Source organism: Chionomys nivalis, chromosome 6, assembly GCF_950005125.1.
Source record: "Chionomys nivalis chromosome 6, mChiNiv1.1, whole genome shotgun sequence".
In the NCBI taxonomy this organism is placed as follows: Eukaryota; Metazoa; Chordata; class Mammalia; order Rodentia; family Cricetidae; genus Chionomys; species Chionomys nivalis.
This window is the reverse complement of record NC_080091.1, coordinates 73,074,537-73,098,797: the sequence shown is the minus strand read 5'-3', so window position 1 is coordinate 73,098,797 and position 24,261 is coordinate 73,074,537. Positions and strand designations below refer to the sequence as shown.

At 42.7% G+C, this 24,261-nt stretch overlaps 2 protein-coding genes across 2 annotated transcripts in view; one reads left to right on the top strand and one right to left on the bottom strand.

Moving 5' to 3' along the window:
• Corin (corin, serine peptidase) overlaps positions 1–9,451 on the top strand; it is a 196,052-nt gene extending 186,601 nt beyond the window's left edge. The window contains exons 21-23 of the mRNA XM_057772871.1: positions 2,217–2,485; positions 4,613–4,746; positions 5,887–9,451. Coding sequence (XP_057628854.1) covers positions 2,217–2,485; positions 4,613–4,746; positions 5,887–6,081 — 598 coding nt within the window. The 3' untranslated portion in view covers positions 6,082–9,451. The remainder of the gene's footprint in view (positions 1–2,216; positions 2,486–4,612; positions 4,747–5,886) is intronic.
• Positions 9,452–10,454: 1,003 nt separating this feature from the next.
• The window catches only part of Atp10d (ATPase phospholipid transporting 10D (putative)), a 90,882-nt gene continuing 77,075 nt past the window's right edge, over positions 10,455–24,261 (bottom strand). Inside the window, exons 19-23 of the mRNA XM_057771767.1 lie at positions 21,326–21,526; positions 16,873–16,953; positions 15,634–15,738; positions 12,596–12,783; positions 10,455–11,504 (exon numbers count right to left, since the gene is read on the bottom strand). Of these exons, the coding sequence (XP_057627750.1) occupies positions 11,177–11,504; positions 12,596–12,783; positions 15,634–15,738; positions 16,873–16,953; positions 21,326–21,526 (903 nt within the window). The 3' untranslated portion in view covers positions 10,455–11,176. The remainder of the gene's footprint in view (positions 11,505–12,595; positions 12,784–15,633; positions 15,739–16,872; positions 16,954–21,325; positions 21,527–24,261) is intronic.

Here is a 24,261-nt window from a genome sequence, read left to right as displayed (position 1 = left end):
ACAGAATGTGTAACTGTAAAGAGCTCTTTAATGGAGTTAGGGCCAAGGATCTAATGGTACTGAACTAAGCTTGAAGGTCAAAATTGACAGCCTGTCCCATGCTGATTTCCAGCTTTGATTTTCTCTCAAGTGATATGGGGGAGATGTCTAGGGAACTGATACTTCAATAGCTCTCCAAATGATTCCATGTTTACCCTGGAATGATGAAATCGATCTACTCTAACTGATTTGACCAGAAGTTTGTGAGTGAGGAAGACTGGAAGAACGGTTAGTTCTTTGTACCATAGTATAAGGGCGTGTGCGCACAAAGGACAATCCCTTAACACTATTATCCAACAAATAGCCACATCTTTGACCGTCGTCTACTCAGGACAACTAGGGTCTGTAAAAATAGGAGAGCATGAGTGCCTAAAAATGACTTTGACTTTGTTTACATGTGTGGAGTCTACTAATAAAGCAGAATAATTTAGAATAAGTACTTGTTAACAAGTGCCTTTTAGAACCCACTCTTTGTTTGGCCCTAGAAGGCCAAATAGATAAATCAATGAGTAAGACCAATAAAGTCCCTGTTAGAGTTGGAATCTAAAATGTGCCCCTTTATTTATTTATTTATTTATTTATTTATTTATTTATTTATTTATTTATTGTCAACTTGACACAAGCTAGAGTTATCTTGGAAGAGGGACCTCAGTTGAGAAAATTCCACCATTAGATTGTTGTAGGGCATTTTTTTCAGTTAATGATTAATGTGGGAAGGCTCAGCCCACTATAGGTAGAGCCACCCCTAGGCAGGCTGCCCTGAGTAGTAGAAGAAAGTGAGCTGAGCAAGTCATGGAGAGCAAACCAGTAAGCAGTGTTCCTCTGTGGCCTCTGTTTCAGTTCCTGCCTCCAGGTTCCCACCTTGAGTTCCTGCTTTGGCTTCCTTTCTTCAATGGACTGTGATCAGAATTTAGGCCAAATGACCACTTTCTTTTACAGGTTGATTTTGGTCATGGCCTCTATCACAGCAATTAAGCTAATCAACACACACACCCCCAACATTTGTGCTCCAGCTGGTGGTACTATATTGGAAGGCTATGGACTCATTAGGAGTTAGGATCTAAAAGTACATGGGGCTTTGACGTTTATAACCTGGCCACTGGTTGCTTTCTGAGCTTCCAAAATGTGAGGAGCTTTTCCGTATACATACACGTTTACGACCATGCCTTCCCTACCATGGTGGACTGTAATCCTCTGAAACTGTGAACCAAAACAAATCTTTCTTTGGTTAAGATGTGCGTGTGGTATGGTCACATCTATGTGAAAATACTAACGCAGTTCTTGTTTTCACGAATATAAAACTCTGTGGGGTGGGAGAGAGCAAGACAGAGATTAGACAGATAGATTATCATAAAATGTCATTGATATCCATGAGGACCACGAGAAGGAAATCAGAGCAGGTTCGTGAGCAGAGAACAATAGAGAAATTAGAATAGCAAGGTGTGGGGCTTACACTGAAAGCAGGAGTGAGGAGAACTTTCTGACGCTTGAAGTATTGGGTTCACGAGGGAAATGATTCAGTTAGTCACTGGTGCTTGCAAGCATTTCATTCCTGAAAATAAATTCTGAAAGCTTAAACTTCATCAATCATGTGGACGACTCTTGACCATCTTGGCCGTTATCAAGCATCCAGGTGAGTGTGTTTACCAGACAATTGGATCAAGTTTGCGACACAGGTCAGAGAATTTAGCTCATGGTCTACATTTAGAAGTCACCAGAATACGGACGGTATGGTTAAAAGCATGGAGTTACAGGAAATCCAGGGAGTGTGGCGTGTTGTTCCTCTCTCCTTCTCTCAACTTTATCATTCTTATGCCATGAAGCAGGCAACTGGCCCTAAGACCAAACTGTTCTATTTTCAAGAACACCCTATCCAGGAAGGCTGAGTGCTTGCTGTCAAAATCGCAGTGGCCCTGCGCGAAGATGACTTGCAAATTTGAAGCATTCCATATTGTAAAAATAATTTAAATAATTATAGAAAGAGTGAAGTCTGAGCTTTGCTTCCTCATATAATAGCACGCTCAGCTATTCATTCCTCGGGCATTGTGTGACCACTTCTTATGCAACTGTATTGGGAAATAGGCTTGGGAACAGGCATTGTTTATATACAAAGATCACTTTTAAAAACCTGTGCAATCAAAGCAGATAGAATTGAAGATACTCTTGAATTGTTTTAGGAGAGAGGATGCTGATGTTTGGAAAGTGGTATTTGGCATAAACAACCTGGACCATCCGTCGGCCTTCATGCAGACCCGCTTTGTGAAGACCATCCTGCTACATCCCCGTTATAATGGAGCAGTGGACTACGACATCAGCATAGTGGAGCTGAGCGATGATATCAATGAGACAAGCTACGTCAGACCTGTCTGCTTACCCAACCCAGAGGAGTATCTGGAACCAGATACCTACTGCTACATCACAGGCTGGGGCCACATGGGCAACAAAAGTAAGCCAGGGTCATTAGCGATGTTTGCCCTTTCAGCTCATAATGGAAAAGCACTAGGCTTCCTTGTAGGCATTGGCTACTGTTTCCCATTGCACATGTAAATCACAGCCACACAGGGTAAAGGCTTTGACTGTGTTGTGTTCTCCCTTCTAAGCCAATTGTAAACATGAACGACCAATCATAACACATAAACCTGCCCACCTCAGATGTGAACCTAAACCCCCTTCCCAGTAGCTCTTTCTCCAGGGAGTTCCTACCAATGTTTTGGATCTTCCGTGCAAGGTGAGACTTAGCACACATCCCTTTGAGAAAGGGCAATGGTTTGGACTACCTCTTAGTAGAATTTCTCAGAAGCTGTGTGGAATAATTAGGTATTTCCATTTCTGCAGGCAAGCTACATGATCATCTTTCAGTTCTGAAATTGATTTGTTCTTATCTGCATATACAGTGCATCCTTCTATAAAGAAATGTGATACATATCTTACTATTTAAATTGCTTAAATTTGGCTTTATAAAAATGATTTGAAAACAAAATACATAGGAATTCTTTTTTAACCATTCGATCTCAACCTCCCTAAAGGACACTTGCATGTAGTTTGACCTATTTAAAGTTTAGAATAAGAACTGAGTCAACAAAATCATTGCATCAGCTGCAGAAGAAGGCCAGGCTTCTCAGAATGGTGGCGTACACTGACCTTCTAGCATCTTGATATTAACCAAAGGAACACCAATTTAAAGGAACTTGTTTTCTCCTTGAAGCTTAGTCAGATAGTTTGTGAGCTGTTTCTTTTCTGTATGATTAAAAAAATGATGGAAGGGAAGTGTTTATAGACATCAATGACTCGTTCAAGAAGATCTTCCTATAAGAATTTTGAAGGTAGTATTGCCTTCTAATGCTACCATTCCTATTCATGCTTCTATATTAAAACCCTGATTAGTATTATAATGAAACGAGCAGAATATCCTTCACAGTGTCTCTATTTGTGTTCTTCCCAATATGTATCTATATGAACTTACAGTAATAGGGTACCATAGAGCTTGCACAGCAGTTAGGGGATAGCGTGAAGAGCAGGCAATGGAATTTAATCAGGAGGATCCCATTGACCTTGGCCATTCTAGTCTCTTCCCTTTCACAGAAGGAATGAGATGATGTAACACACAGGATTGTTACACAGAAGAAAAGCACAGTGGTCCAGAAGCTGCTGATGGCATGAGCCTCCGCTACCGTAGTGTGCAGTATGTGTGCTGCTGTCTCATTATCATTGTCATGCTGATGACTTGTTAAACTTGTACTATATCACATTTATTTTTCCTCAAGTGATGAGTATTGCTAGCACTGCCTGCCCATCACTTCCTCAAGGAACAATCCGTATGATTTTTAGGATGTCCAAATAGGATTTATGAGGTTTTGCTTGAAGACAGCAACTGTTATTCTTGAAAATTTTTAAGGAAGACAGAAATCATATATTCTGTCGATTGTAAGCGAGAAATGATATCATCCTTTTCAAATCTTTCTGCCACAGCCTCTAGGATTAAAGGTTCGATATTAGAACAATGGCCGCAGGAGCACATGTGCGGAGGGCCCTTCCCTGTGCGGGTCGGCAGATTTTCTCTGCACCTAGAGAGCACGGCAGATGTGCTGAGCTAGAAACTTTGCCTTGTTTTCCCCTTTCTATTGTAAAAGCTGATCTTTCTCCAGAGCAGATGGCAAGGGTGAAACACAGTTATTTCAACCCTTCTGCCACTCTGGAAAAATAAGGACTTTCACCAGATGATTGCTAGTGAAAGTTCTGAATAAAAAAATTGGGTTGCAAACAAGTCTTCACCTTGAGATGATTTTTTTTTTTCCAAGACAAGGTTTCTCTGTGTAGTCCCTGCTGTACTGGATCTCATTCTGTAGGCTGAGGCTGGTCCCAAGCTCACAGAGATCTGCCTGCCTCTGCCCCCCCCCTCCCCCGCCCGAGTGCTGGGATTAAAGTTGTGTACTACCACTTGGCAAGTTTTGAGATGATATTAAAGGGAAAGAAAACATTCTCTAGTTATATGAAAATATTCCTTTGTGCTGGCCTTACCTTCGAGTCACTTCTATGCCTTTGTGCATGTTTTGTTTCTTCTTTTCAAATGTAGTGCCCTTTAAGCTGCAGGAGGGAGAGGTCCGCATTATCCCTCTAGAGCGGTGTCAGTCCTATTTTGACATGAAGACCATCACCAGTCGGATGATATGTGCTGGCTATGAGGCTGGCACTGTGGACTCGTGCATGGTAAGCTGCCTTCTGACTGTGCCAGCACTCAGAATCCTCCATGACTGTGGTGAGCTTGTCCAGTTCCATTACAAGTCATGTGTGGTCCCTCAGGAACATCTGTAGAAATTGTTTACTGCCAGGAGGAGGACAGTGGTGCCAGTCCATCTCCTTTGATCATGTTGGTGGCTAGGAAAGACTAATTAGGGACAAATGAAAACCAAAGCTTTAAATCCAGTGTCTTAAGCAACAAGGGGACACCAGAGGATATTGCCAGGTATAAAGATGAAGACATTAGGATAAACATTGGCACCCGAGCTCCCACAGTCTGTGAAACGACTTGTCCCTAATGTGACCACCCTGGCATGGCTTGAGATCTCATGATCCTCATTTGATTACCAGCCTGTCAAATGCCACTGCCTTCAAGTCCAGGCAGGATGTGTGGCCACAGCAATCTGCAAAGCATGCCTCTTAGCAGTGTGGGGAAGTGTTTTTACTTTAACTTAACATTTAGCAGTTATTGTGACAAACTGTCTCTGGGGGGTCAAATGGGCAAGTAAACAAAGAAACTGGCAAGGGAGGAACAGGTAGTGGTTTTTACACTGCTGTTCTGTTGCTTTGAAGTGATTAGACGGCTCCTCGGAGTTTAGAATTAAAGAGAGATAAACCATGCTTGTCTAATGACATTAATTAAATAATTACATAATTAAAGGGCATTTGTGATGGTTCATTTTAGAACATTTTGTGCAACCGATTTATGGGGTGTATGTGTGTTGATTTTCCATCTTGGGTAATTTCTAATTTTATAAGACCAATCCAATTTAAAGAATAAAATTGAGATGATTAGTTTTGATACATCAAGGCTTTTATGACGTTTTGTTATATGCAGGAAGTAACTAAGGGTCTTCAGATCTTGTGACAAGAACAAAAATCTCTTTACAAACTAATTCTATTCCTTTAAAGCTCAGAATCCATCATGCTTACTGGAAAGTTCTGTTATAGGGTGGAAAGCAAATACCCTCCCAAGCTTATGATGAAAACCTCAGTTGAAATTTTCCAACTTGGTTAAGCTGGTTTGGGCTTTATTGCTCCCTTAAGATGATAACCCTGCCGCTAGACCTCTGAAATTGCATGACTAACACCGATTGCTATCTCTTGCAGGGAGACAGTGGTGGACCTCTGGTCTGTGAGCGACCCGGACGACAGTGGACATTATTTGGTTTAACTTCGTGGGGCTCCGTCTGCTTTTCCAAAGTCCTGGGGCCTGGAGTGTACAGCAATGTATCTTACTTTGTTGAATGGATTGAAAGACAAATATATATCAAGACCTTTCTCCAGAAGGAATTCCAAGGATGAGCAGAGACTCTGCCAGCAACCCACACCAAGCACGGCCCTCTTGACCATGAAGAGTGCCCTGCCAAGAGCTGCACGGATGGGCTTTTGTGGGCGGGGCGCTCAACGTGTCCTGCGCGATCTCTTGTTTGCACCAGATCCGTTTTACTCAGCCTTTTTCCCCCCAGCTTTATCATTCATTAATTTCATGGATTCTTTTCAAAACACAGAGCACAGTAGGTTTTGTTCTTTGCCTAGGCTAACCTTGAATGTAGTGTAGAAGTATCAGCTCTGTAGAGACCACATCTGGGGCTCTATGGTAACAAGTGATAGGAAGTTCCTTTTTGTACTATCATAGCAAACAGATGGAGACACACTGATGTGTGTTCAGTTTCTGTTTAAGCACAGCAGTTTAGGGGGCACCTTTCAGAACCAACCTTGGAGACTGGCTTTTAACTGATAAAAGCCAAGATAATGTATATGCTTATGTTATTTACCAGACTCGTCTAAATAATTTGGAGAAATTATGAAAGAGAAAAGACTCGCAATATTGATCTAGACAGTTGAAGTTGCAAGACAAACAGAATATAAAATTTTCTAGCCATTAAAACTAACACTCAGAAGTGTATTTCTGTCCCTTCTGCATTCAAATTAAGATTGTAATTTCATAGACAATCTCCACAGGACTTTCCCTGTTTCTGGGGATGTTCAGTATCTATCAGTTACATGACTGAGATTTCAACAACGAGGTCAATTCTTATGGAAACATTTTTTTTTTTGCCTATATGAAAATGAATGAGAACCTTCTCCACTTTGGAGACAAGAAAGAAACAAAAAAACCCCACCCCACCCCCCCAAAAAAAGAAAAGATGAAAATTAAATGGTATCCCACCCACAATTAAATCTGAAATTAGTCTGCCTATGTTCACCCAAAACAGAAATGTCACAGAAATATATTTCAAAGTGTAGCAAAATGCTGCTTGGAAAAAACCATTTTGCAATTTCCCCCTAATGATGTCTACATCTGGTGTTGCCATTTTGCCTCATTGATAATTAAAACAAAAAAAAAAATTTTAAAGTTGCTTTTAAGCACTGGGCCACTTTACACAAATTAATTTCTGAAGCAATTAGTGGGTAATTTTCCACTAAAAAGCTTCAAAACACAAACCTTCATACATACCTAATTTAATCAGCCAGACATCAACTATGTAACATCCAAATGCCTTTCGAACAAGTAGGATGTTCTACGAAACTCCACCAGCAACCAGACTGCCTCAGCATTCCGAACAGAGACGGCCTGCAGTTTTATATGTGTATTTTGTACTCTTTTTCTATGTGTCAATATAGTTCAAATCCAAAAAGTTGTCTCAACCCTTATTTTCCATGTTGTTCCTCTCTAGTCCTGGAACTTGTTACAAAGAGTGTGTAGCACTTGCACTGTGTTCACAACTGGATGAAGGTTTAAGACCATTGGTCAGTTTTGTTATAATTGTTGGTACATAATTAATGAAATAATTTTTTAGCCTTGATGAACTCATATTCAGTAAAATATACATGTTGGAATTATTTTAAATAACTCTGAATACAATTAAAATGATATTTTTTTTCTGGAGGCATATAGACACCGAGTTCCAGGAAAGGGGTTATTTCTCTTCTAGCACGGGGAGCCCGGTTTCCTGTCAGCCAAATGTGCATGCTGTCTGCTGGCTCTCACAGGAGCCTGCTCTTTTAAACTATTAGCAGCTTCACCTTTAGGCTTATGAGCTGCTAATAGCATTCATTGCTCCTGGAGTACCCGGAAAACATCAACCCTGCTAAGAGAACACGAGTCGTCAATGTCCGCAGCACATTTTTGCAAGTGTTCCTACTCTTTAGAAACCTTTTATAATAAAGTTATATCCCAAACTATTTATTATTCATTTTCTTGGATTCCTCAAAATCTGGTAAAATATTCAAAATATGAAAATACGCTACACCACACATGCTTTGCTGATCTGGCATAAAATTGTTATTCTCTTGTAAATTCAACCTTTTAAAAGCTTTACAAAGACCTCAATCTCCTTAGTCTAGGGGCCAGGTGTTTTTCAGAAGTTTTTAAATAAAAAAAAAAAATAGAACTTAATCACCAAGTAATTAAATGCAGCAATACTTTCGTAGCAAGATACACAAATGATTGCATCAGGTATATAAGTAGCGTCAGATTTTCCAACACATTGAGTTTGCACCTAAGTTATTAACAAAGTTGGGAGGATTTGTGAGTTATAGATGTAAGATTATAGCCCCATGACATAAACATTCAATACTTTTCTATATTCCTATGAGTAGATAGATAATTCACATCTTGGAAACGACCTTTTGCTTACTCCTTTTTAGCATATTCCTTTACTCTTTAAAATAAAACCTTTTATATGCATATGAGCATCTCTTCAACATTTATTTGAGAAGTGGTGAGCTCAAGGAATGATTTCCAGCTGCTGTGGGGATGATGAATAATGATCTAATATCAAGTGATTCTTTTTCCCCTGTAAACAAAGAGGTTCAAAAAGCATTCTGGCAAAGGCATGCCTTAGGATTTTCCTTCTCAGCTCTGGCACCAATTACAGCTGGATTCAGGGAGGAGTTATGGGAATGACGACAGCTTTCAATGAATATTATTTATTAAATAATTTATTTAAAAAAATCTCAGGGAAGCAGAAGGCAACTTCCTTTATTCACGTGATATTGTCATGGTGGCAAAAATGAGTCTATTTAAAAAGGCCATTTAACAATAACAGGAGGGTATAGAAAGTCACTCGGACAGTACAGGCAGGCAACGCTAGGCCCTGAGAATAACAGTTTATAAGACTTTGCTGTAGACATTGACTTTTAGCATAGCGATTCATGGAGGGAACTCCACATGACTGGTAGACGACAGCTTTCAGACAGATACAGAGGTTTTGAAAGTCTTCAACAACTAGAGCACAGGACCTCGCAGTGGCAAATTGACTCTGGTGTAAACTAGTCTCGAGGCACTAAGTAAAGCAGGTGTCCATGATTTGTCTCAGCAGAAAACGTGCTACAGACATTTCCACCCTTAAATATGTGAATTTCTCTGAGAGCTTTGGGATTCCCACTGAGTGTGCCTTGGATCAGTCTTGTCCCACATCACCTTCTGTAGAGGTTACCGTGCAGACAGTTGTTGGGCGCAGTAACAGCTATGAACTCTCAAATGGTTTCTGGGAGACTGCTTGGAAGCTGATTGTCTCATGTTGGTGTGGGTATCCTCCGTTTTTGAACGTGGGAAGTTGCTCACGGTCTGTAGGCTCAGCTGATTGTGTTTCATGACCTATTTGTCTGTGTCCTGGTTGACAGCACCTGTATATGGGGTGCTCATATGTCCTCTCTTAACAACGAACAGAGCAGAAGGCAGCCGGTGCTGCCAGAAACACTGGCCCTCTTCTTTTCCTTCTCTATGAAGGCTCTGCTTCAGCACAATGCTGAAATGAGTAGACATGCCGTGTGTGTGTGTGTGTGTGTGTGTGTGTGCGCGCGCGTGCGCGCGCGCTAAACACCTTTAGTCAAGGACCAAAGGCTTCTCACGGAAAACAAAAGGCTCGTGGGGATTTGTCTTTAAATTAATGAGTTTTCCTAATAAAGCAGGTTTTTTGCTTGTTTGGTTTGTTTTTTTTCTGTGACAGGGTTTCTCTGTGTAACAGCCTTGGCCATCCTACAACTCACTTTGTAAAGCAGACTAGCCTTGAACTCAGAGATCCACCTGCCTCTACCTCTCAAGTGCTGGTTAAAGGTGTCCTGCTATAGTGAGCCAGCTTTAAAAGTACTCCCCCCCCCCTTAAATTAAAATTCAGTTTTTGCCCAGCAATCTTGTCTACTTCCCATAGCCAGGAGGATAACTATAATTGGAATCTTGGGGGGGGGTGGGATGGGGGTAAGGGGAGATGGGGAGAGAAAAGTGTGAAGGAGAGGATGTGGGGAACTTGGGGAAACGGGATGATTGGAGATAAAGGAAGGTTGGATAGGTGAGCAGGGAAGCACATATCTTAGTTAAGGGAGCCACCTAAGGGTTGGCAAGAGACTTGAACCTGGAGTGGCTACCTGGTGCCAGGGCAATGTCCCCAGTTATTTCCTTGGGCAGGTGAGGATAGGGAACCTGAAATGACCCTATCCTATAGCCATATTGATAAATATCTTGCATATCACCATAGAACCTTCATCTAGCGATGGATGGAGATAGAGACAGAGTCCCACACTGGAGCACCGGACTGAGCTCCCAAGGTCCTAACGAGGAGCAGAAGGAGGGAGAACATGAGCAAGGAAGGCAGGACCACGAGGGGTGCACCCACCCACTGAGACAGTGGAGCTGATCTATTGGGAGCTCACCAAGGCCAGCTGGACTGTGACTGAAAAAGCATGGGATAAAACCGGACTCTCTGAACATGGCGGACAATGAGAGCTGATGAGAGGCCAAGGACAATGGCACGGGGTTTTGATCCTACTTCATGTTCTGGCTTTGTGGGAGCCTAGACAGTTTGGATGTTCACCTTCCTAGACCTGGATAGAGTGGGGAGGACCTTGGACTTTCCACAGGGTAGGGAACCCTGACTGCTCTTGGGGCTGGAGAGGGAGGAGAAGAGGAGTGGGGGGAGGCGGAGAGGGGCGGGAGGAGGGGGAGGGAAATGGGAGGCGGGGAGGAGGTGGAAAATGTTTTTTTCAATAAAAAAATAAAAAAAGAAAAAAAATTAAAATTCAGGTAGGATCTCACTTAAATCATTTTCCAAATACATGAGACTTACCTCTAAAATAAATACATTTCAAATGAATTCCCTTTGATAATGATTGCATTTATAAGACAATTGAAATTCCTTTACAAAATCTAAAAAGTTTCATAAAAACAACATATGATCCTGAATTAAATATTCCACTTCCCTGAACTCTGCTCAGGTCAAACATGATCCCTGTTTACAAATGTGCACACCGGTATACAGTTGCAGACATGGTGTTGGGTTTTCCACACTGAACAAAATGTTGATATCCCTTGTACCGAAACACAAGCAATCCTCACTTTTGAATTCTTCAAAACTTGAAAGATTACGTGCAACGCTAAGCAGGGTATCCTGTGTTTTTAACATGCTGAGGGTTCGGTCATCTTTGAGGCACCTGGTTCAGAGTAGTCAAGATCTAGCACAGTCTCACATGTAGGGAAGTTTTCTGGCTCAATGGCACATGCTGTTGCTGGCTTCATGGCAAGGGCAGCAGAAGGACCAGGCGCAGGTCGCCCTGACTCGGCAGCTGGTTGGGTGGCATACTTGGATGCCACTTGATTGGTCTTTGCAGTCCCTGCCCACTTCTTGAGAGCTTCCGCCCTCTCCTCTGGAGCTAGTCTGTCAAAGCACTTGGCTCTCAGAATGGGAGATGGAAACACGGATCCCTGAAGAACTCGGTATAGAAACCTAGATTACAAAAAATACCACAGAATTATGTTCACTTCCATTGCATCATGGGAGCCGATGGAAATAGTAACCAGTCAAAAGGAAGTAAAAGAGTCTGGCAGGCACTTGGCTTCTGAGATAGCGTAAGTAAATAAGCTATAAAATGGAGATTAAAATAATTTTAAACCTGGCATGGGGGATGAGCCTCTATAATCCCAACACTTGGAAGGTTAAATTGGAGGGATAGCCATGAGTTCAAAGCCAGCTTAAGCTTGACAGTGAGTTCCAGGTCTGCTTGGACTATTATGCAAGACCATGATTTTAAAACTTAGCAACTAAAAATATTTAATAAATTAATATTTATAAAGCAAACAGCAAGTACTCTTTATGCTTGCCAAATAAGCATAAAGGCCCCCCTCTTCTATTGTTACAATGACAATTAAATTGCAACACAAGTTCTGTAGGGGAAAGCATTCAAAGCACAGAAGATTCTTCTGCATAAGTGAAGGAAGATGGCTCCTGTTAGCAGATCCATAGCCCTGGCCCACAGGAAGCTTCTGGTGACCTGAGACAGATGATGCTCACTATACCAATATAATAGGGGAGTCTTTAGTCAGTGACAAGGCTACGAGGGGTTTGCTCTCCCACCTTGCCATTTGTGGATGAAGCATTAAAATTTCATCCTCGGATAGGAATCACCAAACCTGCTAGTACCTTGACGGAACTTCCCAACCGCCAGAGCTCTGAGTTAGTACATTTCTGTTTGTTTTAGGCATCTATGAGCTGTAAAACACAGACCAAAGCAAGGGCTCCAGGGATGGCAAAGTGAATGAGAGGTCATGGTCAGTTCTTGGATAATCCCGTGAGGCAAAGTTTCTTTCTTCCTGTGAACTGTCAATCAGATTGGACTTCTCCATGCCAGAGAAATATATGTCTTCACTTGCTTAATCTAGTCCTGTTCTATGGTACAACTGAAACCAATATTTAGCTAGCATGTCGGCTGATTTCCTCACTGCTGAGCTAGGTGGTCTGTCATTCATTCTTAGTGGTTACCTGAAACCATCTACTTAATTCTCTTGAGGAAAAAAAAAAAAAAAAAAACAGTGACACACCTGGGCAGAAGAGCTACGCAGGTTGTAAGAACACAAACTAAGTAGAACACTGGGTCCAGCATGTGCTTCTGCATAATCCAGTAGGGATTGGATGGTGGGTTACAAGTCACACATAAGGCTCCGAAAGCCAAGGCAAAGAAAAAGTAGGACAAGATGCTCCCAACCATGACCAGCACGTGAATCCAAGTCTGCAAGACAAGAAGGGCCAGGAAAGGAGATGCTTACTGGTGGCGTATTGCAAGCTAGCAAAACCTGCTCCAATAAAGAAACAGTACAATAAACTCTGAGTTTTACAGACCTTACCACATAAGACACAAGATACAAAGGGCAAAAGGGAATGGCATCATTCATGAGTGGCTCATGCCACTGTTTGAATTCTACAAAATTAAGTGTCAATGGGCCATTCTGTTGACTGATTTAGTTTGTATTCTCCACGTACAAGGAGGTGTTTGGATTTCCTTTTCTTTTTTCTTTTCTATATAGTTGTCACTCATTGATCTGCTTACAGAATTACCTTAATTCAGTAATCTTCAAACTTCAGTAATTCACATACACACAGTAGGCACTACCTTTGCTCGGCCATACTCTTACCCTCCCTTAGTCAGCATTCAAGTGGTGTACATCTCTCTACTCCCTTTGGATGAAACGAAGTCCAATGAATGGGAAAGGCTGTTTAGAACTCTCAGGGTAGACACTTGTAAGAGCTGCTGTGCCTTCTTCCTGGCTACCCGGAGCAGTACACGCCATCCCCACAGTGTGTATGCTATTGGTGTGTATACACTGTCTTTGTAAATCTCTTTTCTAGTAGGCCTGTGATTTTCAGATAAGACCCAACTCACTCTTGTTTCATTTCCAATTATGCAAAGCATTTCCCCACAGCAGGTACCTTCTTCACAGAGTCACAAAGATTGTTCATATTTTATAAAATGTAGAAACTGCTCAGAAAGTGTTGGTTAACTCCTTGCTTAAAAATGGCATGCCCCAGAACAATGGGTCCCTCCCTCCCTCCCTCCCTCCTTTCCTCTCCCCCTCCCTCTCTTCCTACTTCCTTTTCTTATATGTTTTTCTTGCTCAAACGCCCCCTTTCTATCTGAGCACTACTCTAGTCTCTTTCCTCTGGTTTTGTGCTGTTGAAAGTGAGATCGTGACGTCACAGCCCACCTTTGTAAATGAGTTGGCGTAAGAAAATGAACGTGGAGAACACTGGGTAAAAGTGCCCAGGAAGTGGGAGGTGACCACAGCACAGTGAGAAAGAATATGAAGGACATGTGTTTCAGGAGCTCCAAGTGGCTGACTCTTCTAGAAAAGACCCGGCAAAATCGATGCACTCTGCTAGGACATCCTGCGGCAGGAGGGATGCTTCTCTAAGAAGCACTTCTGTGGAGACACTACTGAGTTTTAGCTTTCATGCCCCTTCTTGGAGAGGACACTCAACATTGAGCACAGTGCTGGCGACACACTCCTCTCATGCTGAAGCCTGTGACTAAGGCCAGCGAGACAGGATTCCAGCACCAGCAACTAGGACGGTAGCACAGAAAACGCATGCAGTGGGTATCCTGGCGAGCGCATCTGTTCGTTTCTGCTCTCTGGCCCTCCGCTGACTCCTTGGGATTTTGTTTGTTGGACCATGGTTCCTCAATATAATTTTCAGAACATTTCTACTTGCTTATGTTATCCAGAATGAACTGCTGTTTCTTCAACCAGGGAACCCCAACTGGCATACCTAACGTGTCAGTTCCTCTGGAACACACATACATCAGAGCCTGTGGCATGTCTTTTCGGAGAACCAAAAGTATCTCTAACAATGGTTTAAAAGTTAAGTAGATGCCCAGACCAAACATTATAGTTTTTTAATTTGGTTTGGCTGATCTGGTATTTGCATACACTAACATCTTATTGCATTTGGGGCTTAGGATTTACTTATAGATCATTACATGTAAGCAAAGCAAATGATGCCAAAAATAAATATTTGGTCCTACTTTATAACTTCTTAAAAATAATTTGATAATATAGCATTGTATATCTTGAACCATAGCTTCATTCAGTGAGTTCCTGTTTGAAATCCATTTACCTTGATGCTAAATAAACTCCCAAAGTGGTCCGGTGCCTAGCTACTCACCCATGTTGGTTTTTGAACACTTTCTCTGAGTCAGTCTTAGCTCTCACAGTGGTTTACATGGTGCACAAAACAACCATGAACCCTGACCTCACACAGATTATAGTTTGATGCAGAAGATAAACCTGAATCAGATAACTCTATAATGAAATGAATAACTATAAATTATGTTTAATCTTATGAACAAAAGCAAGAGAATAAAATGAGGTAATAGATGATTAAGAAAGGTTCTAGAGGCAAAGAGTGCTTGCTAAGGCACACGATGATCTAAAGGAATATTCTGAAGTTGGTAAAGATTTATGAATACAAGGGAAATCTAAGAAGTATCTCTACTAATAGATAACAGTAAGTGGCAAGGTTCCGATGTGATAATGAACTCAATGCATCTGGGAAGCTGAGAAAGGGAGAAGGTGGAGCCAGCAAATGAGGTAGGGCACAGATTAGGAGTCTCCCTGTGTGAGACTAGATAGAAGAGCTTTACTGGGCTTTTCAAGTCCACCCTAAGCATAAGAAGAAGATATAAAGGATCTTTGCCCAAAGAAATAAAACCATTTTGTATTATCACGGGGCATGAAGTCCTCATTTACTAAGGTAACAGAGTGAGGGTATGGCACAGAAGGTCATTGACTTTAGTGTGAAGGCATCAGCTTGGTCTAAAAGCCTACTAAGCACAGCTGGTGTTTCCTGTCCCCTGACTCAGGTCTATGAAGTACTTACCGATGACAGAAACAAAGACACAGGGCCTTTTCACTTTCCCTGCACTTGGCATCATGGGACCCAGTGACCCTCAACTTTACACAGAATGACCCTTTTTCTACAGGGCCATGACTCTTAGCAGCCCTGAGCTTACAGCCACAGAGGGCTTGGCAGGCCCACTGCTAACAGAACACCCCCCACCCCCAGGTAGAGGGGAAGCACTCACCAAACTCTTGCTTTCGATCACCAGATGGAGGAGGATGATGAACAGAGCTGATGTGTTCAGGGGATTCCCAAACGTAAAGATGTCAATGTCAGAGCCCCGGTAGGTCTACACGGAGAGGACAGCAGGAGGTGAGTGTGAGGGCTGCACACACTTGGTGTGTGACACCATTGTATCTACAGCTCAGATGTGGCCTGCACAGTCTCTACAAGTAGTTCAGTTAACCGACTGGCCACTTAGGAAAAACGAACATTCTCAGAAAAGAGATGGACTCTCCCGCATATGCTCTTTGTCTACATTTTGAACTTTTAGGTGGGATATTCCTCTTCATTCAGAATCACCATTGATCTTTCTGGAAGCTTTTGTTCATGCTTTCAGCTCCGAGAGGCACACAAATGCATCGAATATGTTCTACTTAAGAAACCACGGAAGGAGCAGTTGTAACTACCCTACACTGATACTTCTAGGTAAATATCCTGTCCCGCTCACAGATGCTTCTTCAAGTCCTTATTCTGGTTCTCAAATGATCCAGTTCTCTGTTTTCTCAGTATCTTTTTCTAAAGGCTCTTTCAGCTGCTTTGTCTAAATTCTCTTACAGAGCAATATAGTGAGAATATGCAAGCAAGCTAATTCACGTGACTTCATCTGAACAGGGCACAGAGCTGTCAAGCTAGTGAGAATCACTGTTTTTACTCTCAGTGCCGTACTCTGTCGACACACTCTGTCATCACAACGTGCTTCTTTCTGGAAGGAACAAGGCACAGACAGCTGCACCGGCTCTCCTGCGCTTGGTGCCAGTCTAAACTTTTCAGATGATCTTTTACATATCCTTTGCTTGGTTCATTCCTTCTTAACTTATCTGTAAAAGGTGGTTTTTATTAAGTCCTGAAGATATTCCTTAAAGGTACTTAGATTTAATATTCTGAGTCTTAGCCTGATAGAATTAGCCCAATACTCACTGATAGAAGCTCTTCTTTTTCTGATATTGCTTAATGATTTTTTTGTCTAATTTATTTATATGGACAGAATTTAAATTTTATTTAAGCCACTGATGAAACTTAGTAGACAGCTGAGTGTTTATAAGAGACCCCAAAGAAATAAAGTAGGTACATAATTGAGCCCATTACCTAACATACTATGAGAGGTTACATATATCAGTTAACTAACAGTCGATGGAAAGCAATGTATGCAGAAACACCATTAATTCATGAATGGCAAATACACAGACAAACAAAGACTTACAAAGTAAGGCACAAAAAAGCAGACCAGACTTTGATAGAAGGCATCCAGCAAGGTGATCCAGAACGTGAGAGGTACGTACGCCTGGAAATGAAGCACATGTTGGAGAGGGAGCAAAATTAACAAGGGTCAGAGCAAAACAATAACCTGCTGGTCCTTCGGTCTTATTTCATAGTGCATGGTAGAAGGATGCAGGCAGCGAGCTAAGTCATGTTCGCTGTTGAATGTGGCAGGAAAAGTATCAAACCACAGGAACTCTTATTTAACTTACTCGATCCATTTTTTAAAAATCTAACTTTATTTTTAGCGTTTTGAGGGCTTTTCACAATGATTTCCAAAGTGGCTGGAGCAGTTTTCAATCTCATTAACAGTGACTAAAGGTTCCCTTTTTCCTCGAACCCTCTCCAACATCCGCTGTCAACTGTTTTGTTGCTCTTAGCCATTCTGACTTGGGTAAGACATATAAATGCTTATATGTAACAATAACAACTAGAGAAAAAGAGGTCATGATTTTGAGAGGGGGTGGGAATGGGAAAACTGGAAGGAGGAAAAGGAGAAAATAGTGTAATTATATTTTAATTCAAAACATAAAATCTATTTTATCATGGATCAACGTGTATGTATTCATGCATGTGTGTTCATGTGTGTTGCTTGCATGTGTGTGGACAAGCAAGAGTGTTTGTGTATGTGCATTTGTGTGCTTGAATACATGTGTTTGTGTGTGTATGTATGTGCGCTTGTATACATGAGTGTGTGTGCACAGAGTGTGTGTATGTGTGTGTGTGTGCTACTTCTGCAGGGACTGATTGAACTACTGGTCACACATGTCAAATATGTACTCTGTTACTGAGCTACATCCCTAAGTCCTTCTGGATCTAGTAAATACCTGAAGCATATCTAGCTCTGTCCACTGACCAGAAAGTACTATTCAAAAACCTAAACAAATCCAGCACTTATATCTTTACTCACTCTATTCCCACCCTCTGCCCCCCATTACCATCAGATCTGTTTATGAATGGCTGGATAGTCACCTTAATTGACTTCTGTGCTTTTCTTTGTAGCCCTCAACCCAATCTTCCCGTATGTTATACTGTGAATATAAAATCTCCTCCAATCATCTTCCACTTTCAAACTTGGTCCCAGCTGCTGGCACTGTTTGAGAAGTTTTGGAATCTAAGAGTGGAGCCTGGCTGGCAGAAGTAGGTCAACTCAGCTCTTGTTGCCTGCCCAAGTGCGGAGTCTTTGCCTCTACCTGTACGTTTGTACCCCACCCCGTTCCTCCCTCCTTCTCATCCCTTATAATATGATCAGACACACACACACACAAACAAACCTGTAAGGTAAAATAAGCCCTTCCTCACTTCATCGGCTCTGTCAGGTATTTGGTTATAATAATGAGAACAGTGGAAAAAAAGCTACAGAACTAGCAGAAAGAACTAAAATCATCAGGGAAGTGCAGATTAAAACCAATTTTTTATTCTGTTTCACACTAGTAAATAGCCATGAGCAGGAATACAAATACAACAGATGGTGGAGTGGCTATGGCGAGAGGGCATCCTTATTCACTGTTGGCTGGGTTCTAAAGTCATGCAGCCACTTTGGAAATCAGGTTTGGGGTCTCTCAAAAAGCTTAGGACTCCCAGGGAAACCCCCAAGGACTTTACATCGTGCTTCAGAAACACGTGCAAGCCTATGTTCACAGCTGCTGTATTTACAAGAGCTAGAACACAGAACTAGCCTAGATGTTCACTGACGACAGATAACCAAAATGTGGTCCATGTCCACAGTGAACATTGCTCAGCTGTAAAGAGAAACAAAATCGTAACATTTGCAGGCAAATGGACGGGACTTCAAAAATTATACTCAGAGAGGCCACTCAGGCTCAGAAGGACAAATGGCACACGCTCTCTCTCATGTGGTTTCTAGCGTTGACTCTTGTTTTGTGTGATTAACTTGGAATACATGTGGAACCACCTTTTCCTCATGTGTCTATACTGGGACTCTGTCCACGAGATTGTGCTTTATCAGACTGGTCAGCTTAACAGAACACTGTGTCCAAAGAAATGAGCACAGGATTCAAGGGTTGGAAGCACTGAGCTCAGTTCTCCCAAGAACAAGATGGACTTAGTCTCAGTCTATACAAACTGGCCTTTGAGACCCCCCTGTAACACATTAGTCTCCTCTCCAGTCCTTTCCCAGAGGACACAGGATTTAGGGGGCCGGGGGTGCAGGACCATGTTCAATGGCTCCTACCATACCATCGGGCATCTGGGCCTTGAACTACAAGGCAGATTAGATGGCAGACTGGATGGCTTTAGGGAAGCTCACGTAGAAGCTCATGGTTTGTGTGGTCTGTGCTAGTAAAGGGCTCTGCAGCTCTCCTCCTCCTGCATGCTGAGCGTGTGACTCTGCTTTGTTGGCTGTTCCTGTCAGGTGTGGACACTGAAGCAGCCACCTCTTCAGAGATGCTCTTCAAGTCAAAATAAAGTTTAAGGAAAGAAAAGCATCATTTAGAATCCTTTCATCAAATTTATGTTTCCAGCCCGACTGTTCGAAATAAAAATACTGAGTTCTTAATGCGGCTGGAAACGCTATATGTGTTATCTCCTTAGTCCTACAGCTTTTCCAGAAGGTAAACAAACTGAACCGTGGCAAGGTAAAACAAAGTTACACAGCAGAGAATCAGATTGCAAACACTCCATTATAACCAACCCATGATGATCTGTGTTAATATCTTCACGGTAGCCCTGGGGGACCAGCACACAGATTTCTGCTGGCTAATCTCACTCTGCTCTGTCCAGTGTTTCCATAGAGAACCTTCCCACCCACCCATCTGCTTCAGCTGTGTCCCTGGGAGTGACACACACCCCAGGACTGGGCAAGAAGAAGACATTTCTAGCTTTGGTGATGAGTACCAGAGACGGTGAACTACAAGCTAAAACATCAAAGGTAGACATTTATAATTGCTTAGAGGGAAATACACTGTTCTTACTGCCCCGGATTTTGCAGCTGCGTGTGTTAATACATTTCTCTTTTACAACAGGTTAGCATGGGCCATTTCTTTTCTTGTTTTTTTTTCCTCTTTTTTCTTTACCCCTTCCCCTCTTCTTCCTTCCTTTTTCTCTTTGTCCATTACAAATGTGAGAACTCTGGCAACCACATTCTTAGTACTGGAACACGTGACACTTGGGGCTGCTTAGCCTTGCCCACACACAGGTGTGGCTCCTTGCCCTCCTGTCAGGAGCCTCACAATGAATGTGTTTACAGCAACACTTTACATCTGACCTAAGCACCTCAAGGGAAGCCCAAGGACTAAAGGGACCATCAGCCCTTCCTGCCACACAGCACAAAGGCACACCTTGGGCCTGGATGTCGAGACTAAACTGCAACACTCACTAGCTCAGCACCAAGAACAGGCTGCTAAGGGCAACTCCTTGTGCTTGACTTGTGCCTCCTACAAAGGAGAGAAAATGGCAGACCTGCCTTGCCGGATATTTGGTGGATTAGATTAGGTGAAGCACTTAGAACAGTGTCTGCCATGCTATAAGTTTCCTGTTACATCCATGTTGGCCATTATTAATCTTGCGAACAATGAATCAGGAACAAGAATATTTAGACAGCCACTCTAGGTGGCAGGCTACCCTGCCTACTACCCACAATCCTCCAGGGAAGGGATGATAAGGGAGCAACAGAAGCAGGGAAGCAGGCGAGAAGCCAGTGCTGAGCCAGAACCCAGAGATCAGTGGGGTGGAGATCACTTCTGTCCTGTGTGACACCAGACACTGAGGAATTAACTTGGGCTTGAGAACCAGACTGAGTTGGTTTCACATCCTGGTTCTATCATTCATTAACTCTGCAAGTCTGGGGGAAGTTACTTAATACATTTAAGGTTCAGATTCCTCAATTTGGAGTGGGAAAAACACTAGATTCTTTCTGAAAAAGCATCTGTGTGGAGATGACTGAGGCAGGACATGTTTGCTGGGTACTGGAACAGGTTGTGTAGTGGGCTTAACAAATGTCAGCTGCCATCAGCAGGGTCACGAACTCTGAATTTCATCTGATAAGTACATAAGCACTTTTTAAGATTTGCATTGATACCACTGACTTCACATCTGCCATGTAAGATAGAGCAATAGTTCTCAACCTGTGGGCTGCGATTCCTTTGGGGGGCTGTATATCAGGTATCACAGTACAATTCATAACAGTAAGAAAATTACATTTATCAAGTAATGATGGAATAATTTTATGGTTGGGGGTGTTACTACAACATGAGGAACCGTATAAAAGGGTCCTGGCATTAGGAAGGCTGAGATCCACTGGTACAGAGCATTGGAAGCAACCAGGCATGTTAAACAATTGTCCTGACTATCCCATAATGTGTGGGCCCAGCTGACTGCAGTCACGCTGGCTTTCAGCAGGTATTGCATCTGTTGACACGTTTCTGTTGAGCACTTACCTCTGACCGCTGACCGCTCTGGTAAAGTTCCGGCAGCTGCAGAAGGGTCTCCGCGGATACATCTTTCTCCAACACGCCATATATGATGGGGGGGACAGAGGTGAAGAGCAGGTTGAAGAAGATCAAAACCCAATAGTCTGTCATAGATGTTCCTGAAAACCCACAGAAGAACTGGTACCAGAAAAGGAGGTTCACATAGGCCTGGGGACACAAAGAGAGATGTTCAGAGCTTAGAGACATAAAGGCACACTCTGAAGACCTCCCACACTGCACGTCTGAGTCCTGGGTCTTCAGCCACTCTTCAAATTTGTCAGCCACAGATGAAGAACACAATTTGCCATGGTGGTCTTTAATTCTGTTTTCTTTTTAGTGAGTATTTTAGCAATATTATACACATCCTCATACCAGTACTGCATGGTGCCAGCACTATTCTAAATAATTTACAAATAACTCATTTAATCTTCATAACGACTAGGGAATTCTGTTGTTCCGATTTTAAGATGATGAACTAAACACTTCTGTACCCTCAAAGTACATGTATGCAAATCTTAGTCTCCAGTGTGACCATGTTCAGAGGGGAGGTCAGACGGTGAAGTCATTAGGTCATCATGGCAGAGCCTGTGTGGCTAAGATCAGCAATCACATAAAATGCACTCTGAAGACTTTCCTCTCCCCAGAGAGGGTGTAGTCAAAAAGGGCCATTACCAATCATTACCAAAGCCCAACCACACCCACTCCCTGATTTCAGACCTCTGGCCCCTAGCTTGCTGAAAATCTCCATTGCTATTATTGTGATACTTCATTATTGCAGGCTGAATAAACTAAGCCATTGAGACCCAAAGAGAGTAAGAAATTTGCAAAAAGTTACCCAGCTACTCATGTGCCATATAAGTGGTGTGGGAGGTCCTTCGTCTATGTGTTGCTTTTATTGGTTAATGAATAAAGAAACTGCCTTGGACTGTTGATAGGTCAGTACTTAGGTAGATGGGGAAAACTGGACTGAATGCTGGGAGAAAGAAGGGCAGAGTCAGAGAGAAGTCATGGAGCTGCTGCCAGAGTCAGACATGCTGAAACTTTGCCGGTAAGCCACTGCCACGTGGCGATACACAGATTAATGGAGATGGGTTAAATTAATATGTAAGAGTTAGCCAACAAGAAGGAAGAGCTAATGGGCCAAGCAGTGATTTAAATAATACAGTTTCTGTGTGATTATTTCGGGCCTAAGCTAGCCAGGTGGCCGGGAACCAACAAGTGTCTCTCTCCTCCAACACATAAGTGGCAGAGTTTTCGCTCTAGATAAATGGAACAAAGGCAAGTTTCTGGCTCAGAGAAGGTATGCACACATTTGTCTTTCCACCTCCCTGCCCACTTATTTCATAGCAGCTAAGTGGAATGGTGCCAGAAGCGTGGCTAACATCCAGTTATCTTGAGACTGATAGGTTCCCCAAGCATGGGATTCTCATACTTAAATCAGATGGTACCTTGGGAACCATGGGGAGGTGACTACCCTAGACATCAGTCTTTCCCCTTAGTACTGTATCTTTAACTTAACCAGTGCAGCAAAATCCTTTTGCTGTCAAGCAGGGCAAAGAGAGGAGCACTGGACTGAGGGACTGAGGTTCTGGGGTTGTCTGTTATTTCAGGGGACATCGGCTGTTTGACTGTCACCTTCTGAACCTCTGCAAATTCTGGTTTCATCCTGTGTACAATCAATTTATATTACCTCAGGACTAAGAGTCAAAAGTAAGTTAGGGAGTGCCCACAACCTATGACATATATTAAGATATTGGGGGCTGGGTGGTGGTGGTACACACCTTTAATCCCAGCACTCGGGAGGCAGAGACAGGCAGATCTCTGTGAGTTTGAGGCCAGCCTGGTCTACAGAGTGAGTTCAAGGACAGGCTCCAAAGCTACAGAGAAACCTTGTCTTGAAAAACAAAAACAAAAAATTTGGGGAGGGAGGAGTGGTTGTTAGCTACTTTAGCATTCTGATCACGAGTATTTTGATGATTGCAAGACCTACAGCCCAGACTGGCTGCCAGTTCCACCTAGGGTAGCCACCTCTCCTTGTTTCCCAAGAGACCATCCAATTTTAGCCAGAGAGTAATTTACTCTGTGTGTGTGTGTGTATAACTGCACACTATGTGTAGGCAGGGTGCATGTGCACACACTGCGTGCAAGTGGAGACCAGAGGAGGGCATCAGTATCTGCTCTGTCACATTGTACCTCACTCCTTTGAGACAGGGTCTCTCACTGGACCTGGATTATGCTTGCACAGTTAGTCCCAGGGATCTCAACTCCACCCACAACAGTGCTGTAGCTACGGGAACATGTGAGCAAGCCAAGCTTGTTAATGTGAGTTCTGTGGATTTGAACTCAGATTATCCCCTCCATCCAGCACTTACCCACTGAACCATCTCCCCAGCCTGACCTCAGTATCCTGAACCTCTCCACTGAGGATGTGAAGATACAGGCGTGCACTGCCAGACAGGCAGTTTATGCAGTGATGGGAATCGAGCACAGGGCTTTGTGCATGGTACACAAGCATTGGTCCAATCAAACCGCAACTGCGGACCACCAAATAGCAAGACATTGCCGTCACCAGCACCACATATGCACCACCACACTTAGCACAGCGCCATAACACTTAGAAGACACCGTTCTACCTAGTGTTTGTGGAGAGGCATTATGGTCAGTTCCTCCAAATTTACCCAGTTTGGATACATATAGTTTGGGGCATTGGTATGAACACCCATAGTATTCATTGATAAGTTGTCCAACATCAAAGAAACACAGTCTCAGAAACTAAGTCACTTTAGAGACTTCTCATCCTCACCCAGATCTCTGTGACTAATAATGGAATTACTGTTTGGCTAGGAAAATAAAGGGTAGACATTAAATCTGGAGTGAAAGTGACCATCTGTAGCTAGACAGCA